Here is a 14,624-nt window from a genome sequence, read left to right as displayed (position 1 = left end):
AAAAAAAAAAAAAAAAAACACTCTAAAAATGATGGTGTTATTCTGTGCATGACTACAAGCCTCGAACCTTCCATCTAAGGTATAGTATACCACAGTTTTATTTCCCTATGCTATTTCAACAGCCTCTTTCTTCTACCATCTTGTCTCTTCCTGAGACTTCCTCATCATCTTTCATTTCTCTAGAGTGTATTTCTCTACCCTGTCCACCTATTTAATTCAGCCTCTTCATTGTTCCTGCCATGGCCTGTCTTTCAATTTATGCCTATAGCTCACTGTAAGAGGCTTGGATTCATAGAAACCTTAGTGTGCTTGGTACCATGTTAAGATTTAAAGTAACAATCTAAGCAGGTTAATACAATCTGCAAAGTTTTGAGGATGAACTATCATTACCTACCCGTTATATGGAGCATATCACCGGTCTGTTTTTAATCTCAAATTGTCACTGCTTTCATCTTCCTGCTGTGAGCTTTCATACTGTCTGTTGTTTATACCAGAAGACTACAAAAGCTAGGTACTATGCTTAACAAGTGTTACTTAAGCCAGAAAGTAGGGCCTGCATGACAGACTATGGGAAACTGTGACTATCCCAGAGAGAACTACCTGAATCTAACCTTAGGGAGGCTTAACTAGAATATGCATTCTAGAAGCTTGCTATAGTTAAATGTTTGTGGTTCCTCCACCCCCAAATCATATGCTGTGCTCTAATATCCATTATGGAGGCCTTACAAAGTAGGGCCATTGGAGTGTGATTAGGTTGGCAGAGCCCTCATGAGCAGGATTAATGATCACATAAAATGTGTCGCAGGCATGCGGCTGCCTTTTCCACCATGAGAGGCATCTTCTCCAAAGGGCACATGGAGACTTCACCAAATGCCTAATTTACTGGCATCTTGATCTTGGACTTTCTAACCTATGGAACTCTGGCCAAGAAATTGCTGTTGCTTATAAATTGCTCAATTTAAACTAATGGGTTGCACAAGCAAGAATGAACCAAGAAAAATTTAAAATGTAAGAAAATATCCCTATCTACATTTAGATAAAAGGCATTAACAGTAAAGAAGGGCTTAGGTAAAAGCAGAGGAAAACACCTTAAAAGAATGAGTCAACAAGTCAAATATGTTCCTGAGTATATCATTGGCCATAAGATGGTGGCACTAAGCCTGTAAGCTTCATTCAACCATTAGGTCAACTGTACAGAGAGGGGTGTGTGTGTGTGCAAGTATACATGTGTATTCTGATATTCTCATATATATTTTCTTTCTATATATAAGTATATATAAATATATATATATATACACATATATATTTTTCTTCTCTTTGAGCAAATCTATGAACATTATTATTGAGTATATTAAGAAATAACCCCTTAACTCATCCTCCTATTCTAATTTCATGCTACAAAAATAATTTATAGGCCACAGTTTTGGCTTCTCACTTGTGTTCTTAACAAGGTATCACCCACATGAAAACTTGCCTATTCAGTAATCAAATCTTTCATGAAACTTTCTGGTAGGTTTAATAAATAATTGAATTGTTCTGTAAAGTTAGAATATTGTACAGCAGCAAAGCAAGAGCCATTTACAAACACCTGGATAAATCCTAAAAATAAATTTATAGATAATAGTAAGTCACAGTAAAATACATTTGATATAACATTTTATAACTTTATGATCATGTTAAGTACTACAGTTTAGGGATATTTGTATATATGTGGTACACATCAAATGGGAAAGAATTTACATAAGAGTAAGAGATGACAACAGAAAAAAGAAATATATGGCAATGCTTATGCACTTGAGAAATTCCAGTTACATGTTGAAAATTTAGTGTCAACTTTGGTGGCATCTACGTGTTGTTCAATATTGTGTTTTGAATATTTGATATTTTTCAGCAAATCAAACCAGTTCTAGAAATAGATAGATAGATAGACAGACAGACAGATAGACAGATTTTATTTTAGTCCCTCGGAAACTTGCTTAGTAATACCACATTGTTCAAAGATTCCATTTCTGCCAAACTGATAACCACATGGTCATGCAATGCAGCCCACACATCAAACTGCTCCTATGAATTTGTAGGTGCTACCTTCATCTGGTTATCATAAAACCCAGCAGCTACATGGGCAAGTACCACCAGAAGGAGCTAAATAAGTATCTAATCTTGGATTTTTAAAAATGTAATTAGTACAGGGTCTACAGGGTTTCACTACAGAGATGGGACTCATAGTGATTCTCCTGATTTCAGTCTCCCAAGCATTGGGATTACAGGTTTGTGCCACCACACCCAGTCTCAGTCCCTTCTCAGCACACCCCGGGGGCAGGGTCAACATAGCATGCCTGGATTGAACCCTGGATGCTGCACTAAGCAGATGCTTTAGTTTGCTGAGCTCTCTGGCTAGCCCCTAAGTATCTAATCTTCATAACAAAAAGGAAAATTAGTAATAACATGCTCAAGGATTACAGAATAAATGTACTCTCTAGGTGTAAAGTCAGTAATATTAAGTTTTAATTATACTTCACTTGTTTCAGTTTAATTAACTGTACCTATCTCCCTCTAATAAAATTAAATAGTTTCAAACATTTAAACTATATTATCATATTTTAAAATATAGTTGATTACTAGCCCTGTATAATTTGTACAATATTTGGATTTCTCTGATGATTTTTAATATATCTGTCATCTCTCATTGGAATCATCCGGTAGAACTGCGACAGTTGTACTAATAGCCCAATGTTCCTATTATCGCAATAAAACCCTAACTCCTGAGTTCTTAGCACTTCTAAACAGAAAAATTTGCTTCAGAAACTTTAGAATTAACCATTTAATTAGTATAGCTAATCTAATAGAACTTAATTTATATACTCACCATTGAGAGTACTTCTGTCAATCAAATTTGTATCAACTGCCCAGTAACCTCCATCTCCATGGCGACCTGTTTATTCAGGAAGGCATGTCAGAATGTTAGTGGATATACCCCAAGAAAGCACAAGTGAAAAAACAAATGAAAAGACAAAATGAACAAGCATTTTGAAATACATAGTAACTGAGCAAGATTATTTTGTCCACCTTAAGAAAGTCTGGCAGTAGTTATACCATCATACCTGTGAGAAAATGATATTTTGCATGTGTGAAAAAAATATGTCCCATGAACAGACTCAAGTGTTTACTGTCATTCATCTTACATGACTTCATGACAACTTCCCATTACTATCCTCTCAGGAAACATGTTTTATCTTATACTGTGGCTGTGAGCTTTTTTTTTTTTTTTTTTTAATTTTACTTTGCCAAACAAGGTGGCTGGGAATGAGATGCTATATGGCAAGTAGGGTCAAGGGAAGATGTCAACCTACACGGTCTGATTATTCCTTACAAATAACAGCACCAAAGAAAAAACTCTCCTTCACTCTTACGTTGTTGGAAACACTGCCTTGTAGTAGCTACTTAATAGTTGTGAAAGCAGTATTTAAGAGAGCCGAGTCAGAATCTATGAAGACATAATTATATTATCATCCAAAACATAATTAATGGTGTCTTACTACAAGTAATTATTTTTATTGATGCATGTGTAAAACTATAATTATTTGATTAGAATTAGAATTTTAGAATATCTAGGTGGACCACTTACAGAAAAAATATGAGAGTAAATGTTATATACAAACACATACCAAATACAGCTAATTTCCAACTTATTTCCTTAAAAGGCTTTTTATGAAGGCAGTTCTAATCTGGGTGGATTATGTAAAGAAAGTGATGGGGGTAGTCAGTCACGATAACAAGTTGCTTTCTTGCAGTTATGGATTTCAATTTACCTCATTTTTATGACTTCCAAGTCCTAGTCTTGTAATTGTTTTTCCTCTCCACACCAAATATTCCTTTTATTAAACCTTTCCTCAGATCTCATTTTTTATTGTCAAAAGAGCCATGAAGAAACAACCTGTCATTCTGTTCACTGACTATCCCCTCAAAAGTTTTAATATTTTTGTTGGCAAGTCAAAGCAAAAGTTAGAATCAACATAAAGAGTCTTCCAAGCGATGAGAGACTCCAATCATATTCAATTTTGTCTTCAGCATTAAATGGCACGTTTCAAACCTGATGAGCCACGGACTGTGTGTGTATTAGAAAGTGGAAGTGCAAAGGAGGTAAATGTAAGAACAACTGAAATGGAGAGAAACTAGAAAAATTTCAGTCTCTGACTAAAAGTGGACAAGCCCTTCCCAAGTGGTACTCTGCTTGTGTAACTCTGACACATTTGAGTTTCAGTGAACAGAGAATAAGCTTTGCTCATGGGACACTGAGATCAATTTGGAAGAAATGAAGTGAGACAGAAGTTCTGTATGAATATTAAGATGACCTTTTTTCATAACAGAAAGCAGAGAGATTTCAAAGCAGTCAGCCAAAAGCGATGCTAACAACCTCATCACTTAGGCCAGTAAAAGCAATAAATGCTTTCAGCTGGGAGTGATCATGTATTGGCTGGCAATTAGGTAGATAGCCTATGGAGGGTTCTCTTTTCCTCTAACATCCTGACAAATATCTTTTTAATGAAGCTTCTAACTCTCCCCTCTAGAGTCTGGGTGGAAGTGGAAGCCCACAAGCACATCCATATATAACTTAAATGTAAAGCTTTATAGGTATTGCACCCTACAGATTTAGCTGGGCTATTGATTGCATTGTTAATGTCAATAGAACAAACAAATCCAGATCATAGTGCTGGGTAAGATAAAAAACTCTGGAAAAGATTCTAAATAAGTGAGTGGCTTGAAAGATGAACATTGTCCCACAGAAGCTAGTGTATTAACAGGGGTTAACATGTACTGGTTATAATTTGATTGATACCACAAGAGAAAATTAATTTTTAACACACCCCATGAAAAATGCTTAGGGAAACTTCATGTCATCAATGAACAAGACTGGATGTATGGTAATTTAGATGTCTTGTACCACTTCAATGGGAAAACACAAAACCCATTTCAGAGGTGTTGATGAGCCTTCTTGATCTAACGAAAAAGGAAGCAAGATGAAAAAGGAATCAAGTTTCAATGTTGTGCACTGTTTCTATTCTTTGAAACATGTCTTTTAAAATCCAAGAAGGTTTTATTTACAGAAGAAGAATAAGTTAACTACAACAAAAGATTCTCTTACTGTTGTAAAATAAGCACCATAAAGTTATCAGGTGAGGAAATACTTCAGACTGAAGAGGAAAGGATACCTGATGATACTGCCTAGCAGGCTAAGTATTTTAAAGGGTTGCTGTTAAGGAACAAAATTTGATGTGTTCAGTTTACATGGCTAATTTTATAAGCTCTGCTTAGAGGAGCAGAGGAGTAATTAGCATTTGGAAGATGGCTGGACTGAAAGTTAGTTAATGCAAAGATATAAACTACTACCCTATCCCAGAGGTACTAATTTTATTAAAGTACATTAAACTGGTAATAATTCATTCAACATTTATTAAAAGCCTACTATATGAAAACCATCCCTCAGTCCTCAGGGAAAGGGGGTATAAATGATGTATTAGTTATGGATCTTGCTAAAATAGACAAAGTGGGTTCAATGGATCCAGAGCTTAAACAAGTCTATTTGTATTTAATATTAACTTAATTCACATAGTTTTTAATTTACTCAGACTTTAAAGATTTAAGAATAACTTAACTCATCTATTACTACAAAATGACTATTATATTGGACTAAAATATTTTTTATCTATAATTACCAAAAGAGCTACCCACAATTAAAAATAATGTATTATTTTCTGTAGTGTTATACTATAGTTTCCACAACTATATTTATTTTAAAAGTTCTGTTTACTTTTTTGATGTAATATACTAAAATTTTGAATTTGTCATGGTTAAAATTTCGAATAATTAAATTCATACTTTGAATATTGAAATGTAACTGTTTTGGAAATAATATAATTTCAGCAAAAGGTAGCATGGCTGAAATAATTGAAAATGGTCATTCTTTTCCTTTTTGTATAAATGTGATTTTATATGAGCATAATGATCAAAATGTACTATGTAAATATTAGTCTTCAGATTATAAAGAATAATGCTATGCTGCACTAGTATATGTTCTTGTTTTCTCCTTTTTCTTTGTATTTGTTACAGGGTCTTACTACACAGCTTGAACTCCTGGTAATCCTCCTGTTGCAGTCTCTCCAGCACTGGGATTACAAGTGTGCACTCCACACTCAATTTCAGTGGCCAACATGGTTTCCAGGACCACCTCAGTATGTGGTACCAGGGATTGAACCCAGATGCCTGTGCTCGCTAGTCAGGTACTTAGGCCACTGAGTTACATCCCCAGCCCATTTAAAATCTATTTCTATATTTTTATTGTAGTAGCTGTGTACCAAGAAACATTGTCACATTTATTTTAATCCACTACTTGCAGCACAGCTGGTAAATATTTCCCATGATAAAACTTTTTCAGCACCCACCACAGATTAATTCAGTTGGGATTTCAGTGATAAATCATTTTTCTCTGTGAGTGTTTATACACCCAAGGAGGAAATAGTGAAAAGGTTATCTATAAGGGGCATGAAGGAAATTGGATGTGGCAACTATGATTTTAATTTGTCTTTTCTGAATAAGGATAAGAGAGGGTCTTCCAGAAAGACATCCACAGTATCAATAACTAGAGAAATACATATAGCATACAAGCTAAGTCAAATAGCGTGGTCATCTAACAAATGTTCAGTATCACCCTTCCGATAATGAGGGGCACACAGTGATTTTCTTGATCTTAGAATTGGTTCTCTGAGCATAATTCTGGTGACAATGATGGGAATTTCATTGATTTGTTTTTGTCTTGTATACCAGAGCCTAAAGAATACCATTAATATCACTTAAGTACAGCTTTGCTGTCCAACACACAGATCATATGGAGATGTATTTCAAGTAGATGATTTCTCAGAGGCTAGAAAATACGTTGAAGTGATCACATTATCATGCAGTTGATAATATTGCTGATTGTGAACAAAAGTATCAGGGCATCAAAAGCCAGGAAGCAGAATAAAACTAATTAGGATATTTCAAAAAATCTTAACAGAAAAGCACTAATGAGTTCTCTACAGTCTTTCATAACGTCCAACATATTTGTTTCAAATAAACACAAAAGAAAATTCATTGAATAATTAATACTCTTTATGTTAAGCACAGTTAATATGTCTACCACATATTAAACCTTATTGTTCAACAAATCCTTGCTGCTTTTCCTTTTTCAAAACCTCTTGCTGTATTTGCCAGCTGCAGAAAGCTTAATAGTAGTAATCTGCCTACCAGGAATGCACTTGCTAATCTCCCGGGCCTCCAGTCCTGGCCACCATCAGACCAGTGGCCTGTTAGGGGCCCGGCTGTACAGTAGGAGATGAGCGGAGGATGAGTGGGTGATCCTTTATCTGCAGCTGAAGCCTTGTCCTACTGATAGCATTAGCAGTTAAGCTCCACCTCCCGTTCAGATCAGCAGGAGCATTACGTCCTTGCAGGATCATGGACTCTGCTATGGATGGGGCATATCAGGACTAGGCTGCATATTTGTTCAGAGAATCTTCTCTCCTTCCATCTCCCCTATCCCACATGCATGGAAAAACTGTCATCTGCAAAATTGGTCCCTGATGTCAAAAAGGCTGGGGCCCACTACTTTTATGTATCTGAAATAATTGGAAAGCACATGGGTTCCATAAATCACTATTAGATGCCGTTACAGCTTTAATAGACTCTAAAAAGCAGCCTGTTTATGTAAATATGACTTTTTTGATGACTAGATCTTCCCAAGAATTATTTCATTGCCAGAATACAATACCATGGATGACACAGGAACTTTAGTGGCTCACAAAACAACAACTTCTCTCGAAGATCAGAGAATGATCCATGATCTTCAAATCTACCTCAAAGGCAGGTGTGAGATGTGTGTCTGAGTGAAGATCCACACAACACAGCACAGAAAATCAGCCTAGTATTAGACAATGTTCCTCTCCAAATGATCACATGTCTAGTAGTTGCAGCTTTAGAATGAAGGCACCAGTACAAGCCTCCTGCTGTTTGCAATGCTGCTGTCTGGAAATGATGGCCCTGATGGAGCCCACTTCTTCATTTAAGTGCCTGACCATTGCCCCATTCATCCATTCAACAGTGTTTAGAAGATCCACTGTTCTAAGCATGACAGACGTAATATGACTATTATAGAAGTTCATACATTAGTGGAAAGAATAAAGGTTAAGTGAGTAATTATAGCCACTCAGCATTTTCAAACATTTTAAAAATTCAGTACAAAACAGAGCAATTGATTCCTATGTCCAGAAAAATGCTGGAGGGCAACTCAAAGCAAGTGACATTTGAGGGGAAAATCAAAGGGTAATTAGAAATTTATCAGATAGGAAAGGATAAGGTACATGGATTTAAGAAGACAGAGATAAAATATTCCCTATATATTTTACCAAAAGTCTAGAATGTATCTTGTAGGGAACCAAGATTTACTTAATGTATTTTAATCAGAGAACAGTGTATAAAGTAGGTCCTTAATGTGTCAAAAATAGGAAAGCCTGAGAACTACATCATTAAATCAGGGAGAAATTAGAAAATCATAATTTAACTCCCTGTCATAATGTACTATGCTTCAGAGTGGCCCTATTGTTGTCTACAACCTTATAATCCTTGCTATTTTTCCAATCTTCCTGGCTTCCTGTCCTAGAATTTCTCTAGAGAAGAGATCAACTAAAGTTATACCCTGAAATTACCTAAGTTGATTCTAATTCTACATTATATATTTAAAAAATACTCAGGTTTTATAAAGTCTTTTCCATTATAGTCCACACGATTTCCCACCTGAAATCCTACAACATTTGCATGTAGATGGTACAGTTTGATTTGAAGGTTGTTTTATTTCTCACATTAGGCTGGGAATGTTAACATACTCCTCCTAATTGTATTGAAAGCTACTTGAAAATGGACACACAAAATCACTCTTTTATAGTGCTGTTGTACCCTTCGCCTTTGTGCAAAGTATCTTGTGAAAAGTGGGCTCAGTCCTTTTCACACTGTATATGTAATTTCAAAAATTCATTGGTACCACTCAGTTTCTATTTCTACTTTCTGTAGTCAGTATTACAAGCATCTGAAAAGATTCAAATTTATACATTTTTCTATCCAGGAACACCAAAAAATGTGGAAGTTAAGAAAAGGTCACAGGAGTTTAAAATTATCTACAAAAGTGATTGCTATTTCTTGAACCACAAGGAACTTATTCTTTGCTGCTCTTTTACTTTAGGCCACAATTGCCGAATATGGTTTTCTTGGCTGAAAATATATATTCTTGCATTTTTAAAAATTTTCCCTAAGATCAGTAACAGGCATGAATATCATTATGCTTGGATTCTTCAGCCTGTACATTTTATTAGGTAGCAAAGCCTATCTTTCCATATGATTTGCTAAACATTTGCATCATGATTACCTCAGTGAACACCTACTGGATAATTATAATGTGACGCTCAAAACTAGAGACTGGGTGGGAAAGTGGAAACGAATTCAAGCTGTTCTTGGTCCTTGGAAGGTTTAAAATCTGGCTTCTGAGCCAGGAACAAAGATGGCATCTTAGCAGAAGTGGACGACATTGTGAGGAATAATTTGGGTGCTGGGGACAGACAGAAGAGTAAAGGAACAGAAAAAACAGGAAATTCTTCTTGGAAAACAAGGATATTGAGAAGGGAGTCTTAAAAGCTAAAGGTTTTACTCAGTTGAGAAAGAAAATATTGCTAAGGCTGAGAGAACTGTACCAGTTTCACTAGAGAGTCATGAAAAGTAGACTTTCCTAAGCAATTGACAGATTTTTGTGACCAACTTTGGTATACTGGGGACAGACAGTGAGTGTCTTGATGGCAAAAATAATGTCTTCATTTTCAATTATTGTTTGGAAAGAAATCTGGACTGACAGATGTGGGCAGCAAATAGAGCCAGGAAGACTTGTGGTTCAACAATGTCTACAGTGAGGAAAAGGCATCTAAGAATACAGCGAGTGCTTTGGAAAAGAACTTGCTTATGAAATACTACTTGAGGACCTGTGAACAAAACTGTGTAACTTCCAGGTCTGAGAAGGTGAAAATTCTACTACGAATTACACCAATTCCAATGCGTGCTGACGATGTTGCATTCTTTCACGGTTACCTATTAAAACACACAACTCCTGAGAGGTTGCCTTAAGGAGCTACTTGACTGCTTGCTGGGAAGATCGTAAGCACTTAACATTCTTTTAAAAAGCACATCACTCATTTTCCGCCTCTATTTTTTTTTTTTTACCTCATCATTTCTGGAATTGAAAAATTTTAAACCCGAGAAGAGCACAAACGAGAATAGGTTTTTCAAGTGTGTACTGCATGCAGCTGAATAATAGACTGAATTGAAAGTATTCACAATAATAGAGCAGAAAGAGGCTTTAATTTTCAATTAAACAGCTCCCATCAGAAGGTGCTAAAGGTTTCAATTTTTCAAACAGAAGCCTGGCTGCTGTAATCCAAACCCTACAAAGTCTGGATTACATTAACTAAATTCCAGGCTTGACTAGACTGCCTTGAAAAACCTTATTTCCCTGAAATTGGAAATAATTAGCGTTCTGTTTATTCATGAGATTAAAACTGCTGAAGTGTAAAATGGCAGGTGTAGTGTTAACTACCCCGCCTGAATGCCCTATTGAGGAAGGACAAAGTCCTTTAAATGAGGTGAATTTACAGTGATATCATTAGATTTAACTTTCATGATAATGAGTAAGACCCAGTGAATGCACTACATTTCTAGAAATTGTAAAGTGGTGAAGAGCAAAAATCCTCAAATTAACTAGACTGAGTATGGGTTTGGGGCTAAGCACTTACATACTGTGAGCCCTTGGACAAATGTTTGCTTCTTTTTATCTCATTTTCTCCATCTGTGAGGTTGTAATGGGAATCAAATAGGATAGTACATGCACAGTGCCTAAAAGAGCCATTGAGGCCTAGTGGAACAGCCATTAATAAGAGTTGCTACATTATGCCAGCTTGCTATGGCTGAGTTTAGATTTTTATGCCAATTCTAAAGCTATAGAATCATCGGTCTTTACAGAACACAAGAGACAATTTGCACAAAAGTCACTATTTTACAGGTGATGATATACCAGAAGTCAATTCTTCATCCACAGTCCCCCAGCTGGTCACAGTGATGGGACTGTGCTGAAATTTAAAGCACTGGATTCCACCCTGTGCACAGAGCACACCCAGAGCCTGGGGGTAGGGGGAAGGGAAAGCCAGGGGGCTAGCAAATGTTACCAAGCCTGAGAGGAGAATCCTCCTCCCACCTTCAGGAACAGTAGCTCAGGCAGGCCGCCTTCCCCAGCATCTGTAAACTGGCCTTTGAATGCCTGCCTCTTTTCCAGCCCAGCTTTTCTGGTCACCCCTCTGGTAGGTCAGGGAGAATGAAGGACACCCGTGAGCAAGAAAGCAAGTGAGTGCTTTCTTACAATTCTTCTCAGTAGTGACATGGGTCATTTTAGAGTTTCCTGCTCTCCTGAAGGTGCTCTACCTTTACCACAGCACTTAATCTATTGCCTCAAAGGGCAAGCATGGAAATACACAGAGAATCATGGTGTGAGGCCACCTCATTGTTCTCTTCTGAAAAGCAAAGCCCTTGCCACAACCTGCACCTGACCTCTCCTTCACCCTATTTACTGAGCTTTGTAGAGCTGGCTATATTGAAACATTTGTTCCTGGTAATAAAGGTGCCAGCCATGCATACATCAGAACTATCTGTGCATGGCTAATTGGAGGCCTCTGTGCCTGGTACTGCTACAGTTTCTTTCCCCTATGCTTTCTGCAGCTCCCTGATGGATACCAATAAAAGCCATGAACTTTTGGAGACCAGGCCTTTTGCTCAACAGAGAACAGTACTGGGTCATCCCAGAGTCCCTCAATGGCAGAATATTTCTTTGTCTTTCTTTGGCATCCCTGTGCCATATCTCCAGCTGGCTTAGGCTGACACCCTCAGCAGGAGTTTTGGTAAATCATGTCTGGAATCAGACTCATCCCAATTTCCAAACACAGACATCTTAAGGTGGAGAATGATACTTTGGTGTTCCATAGACTATTACAGTGCAAAAAAGAATTGCTTCAGAGGAAGCATTTTACATACTAATCATTTTTGTGTAGTACCCTTATTTAGTAGTTATACTAACCTTCACTGCAACACCCAAACAAAAAGATTTTCTAAAGTGCTGCTTAAGAAGCTTTAAAAATAAAAACAAAACAAAATAAAACTAGCTTTTAGAAAAAGAGTTGTTTTTTTTCTAAGTGCACACAGTCTCTAGCAAAGGATTGTATACTACCGCAAACACCCCCAACTCCATTTGTAACTTTGAGCAATAGAATTTGTTTATATTTCTTTGTCTGAGAAAGTAGTAATATAATTAGTTAAGGAGTGAAAGAACATGTTTCCATTTTTTTAATGGATGCTCTGGACCAATTTTTGTCTTCTAAAAAGTTCACATGTTGACATCTCAGCCCTCCTTGTGACTGATATATTAGGATGTAGGTCATGTATGGAAGCAGGGTAAATGAACTAATAGACATAGAGCCCTGTTCCAATAGCGTTAGCAGGGCATCCTTTTAGGAGAAGACACCAGAGACCTGCTGTGTCCTTCTGTCCCGTGAGGACACAGTGAGAGGTAGCCGTCTGCCTCCAGGAAGGTAACCCTCACTAAAACCCCTCACTCTTCCATCTTGATCTGCTGCTTCCAGCCAACTCTTAAGCAAAATAAATTTCTGTTGTGAAATCTGCCTGGTATCTGTTATTTCTTATTGACAGCCTGAGCTAAGACAGTGGAATAGGCACCATCCTTCGCTTTCTGAGATAAAGATCACAGGCTCCTGGCTGTGGCTTCCCACTAACAAGATGACCCCAGGTTGAGAGCCACTTGCTTTGTTCTTTAGAACAGTTAGAGAGATGGGAAAAGAAAAATCAATATTAGAACAATATCAATATAACAAACTTCAGATACAGGAAGTCGAAAGACCTCAGCTGCAGCTGTGCAGCCTGTGAATGTATGCAGGTAACAGATAGGTAATGAGCACACTTGCTGGATCAAATCATTGCTTCTGGAATGTGGTTTCCTGGCTCTGCAGGATGCTCTCCTTACTTCCTACCTGTGTTACTAAGGGACAGTCATTTGAGCTCTCTGAGTTTCAGCTTCTTTATTGCTCAATCAGAGGTAATAGCAATATCTGTCTCAGTCCCGTCAGACTTACACGAATCAACCGTGAGTTCTTAGGACAGTGACTCATGGGTGGATTTTCACTGGGATTCATTTTACTATGCCACATAGCCACAAGGACACAGACTCAGGCACAGTGGAATCGCCAGTTAAAACACGGAAAGGAAAAAAGACTGCAAAGCACAGTTAGTCCTTGCCCTCTGCGCCCACTTCACGTGGCCTGGGCAGTTTCCTTTCTCATCTGGTCCTCCAAAAAGTTAAACTCTCTGCTCAATCTCTAAAAATATGTTAGTTCCTTTAAACTTATTGGCCACTTGTGCCCGCAGGAATCTCTGAAAATAATTGGGACAGGGGGAGAGAATGAATATAGAAAATCGAAAATTCTCGAGATTAAGAGTTAAGAAAATGCAATTTACAATGACTTTTAAAGGAGGACGACTTCTACCTTAATTGTGTCATCATTCTACTACTGCTATTACTCAGAAGACAAGAATTTCACCTAATCAAAACTGATTCCAACAGAAATGACTTTTTGTTTTCATATTTATGCTCCTCACATTAGATCTCAGGTTCTTAAAAAATAATCATGACAAGAATCTGTAAAACTGCATTTTCAGAACAATCAAAACTTTTCTCACATTTTCCCATATAAGTCAAATTCAACCTCCTGTTTCTCTACTTAACATTCATCTCTGCCAGGCTAACTGACTCATGGTGTCAGTTTTCCTCCCAGAGGGAACCAGCAACTCATCTCCTGTCACAAATATAACAGTGGGATCATTTTTTTCCAGGAAAAGGGGGCAAAGAGGTCTAAGAGTGGGCATGCTAAAACACTGTCAATTGATTTGCTTTCTGTTGGGCACAAAAGCGTCCCAAAGAGACGTTTGGCATTATTTTCGGCACTCTTAGAGGAATCCTTGATCTCGGTTACTTCTCAAGTACTTGGCCATCAACTCAGAAGACCTATTTTGTTTATAATAAGCTTTTTTTCTTGGGGGGGCAGCCAATTTTATATGCTTCCTTTCTGGGGACTTAAGACATTACTGATCACTACTAAATTATATGTCATCAGGCTCTCTTAATTTTATTCAAGTGTTTTGAATTAGATGCAGAATTTAGAATTCATCAACTTGAAGAAATGTATGCGAACTCTGATAAGGAAGGCATAAATGATCACAATATATGACAGAGCCTAAGATAACTGCAGATGAAGAAAAGTAGCATTGTTTAGATACGTTAATAGACTTAGTCACTGACAATAATTCTTTGGAATTGTTTTATTCCTGAAAATACTTCTGATTTTACTGCAAATGTGAGAATTTGAGTAAGAAACTTAGAGGCTAAGGTCAAAGGGAAGGAGAAATAATTTATCCATTTGTCTTTCATAAATAGCCAA

At 37.1% G+C, this 14,624-nt stretch overlaps 1 protein-coding gene across 1 annotated transcript in view; it reads right to left on the bottom strand.

Moving 5' to 3' along the window:
- The window catches only part of Dcc (DCC netrin 1 receptor), a 1,292,183-nt gene that overhangs the window by 81,555 nt on the left and 1,196,004 nt on the right, over nucleotides 1–14,624 (bottom strand). Inside the window, exon 22 of the mRNA XM_004623665.2 lies at nucleotides 2,867–2,932. Coding sequence (XP_004623722.1) covers nucleotides 2,867–2,932 — 66 coding nt within the window. The remainder of the gene's footprint in view (nucleotides 1–2,866; nucleotides 2,933–14,624) is intronic.

The sequence above is a fragment of the Octodon degus genome, unplaced genomic scaffold, assembly GCF_000260255.1.
Source record: "Octodon degus isolate 3935 unplaced genomic scaffold, OctDeg1.0 scaffold00003, whole genome shotgun sequence".
In the NCBI taxonomy this organism is placed as follows: Eukaryota; Metazoa; Chordata; class Mammalia; order Rodentia; family Octodontidae; genus Octodon; species Octodon degus.
This window is presented reverse-complemented; position numbering and strand designations above follow the sequence as displayed.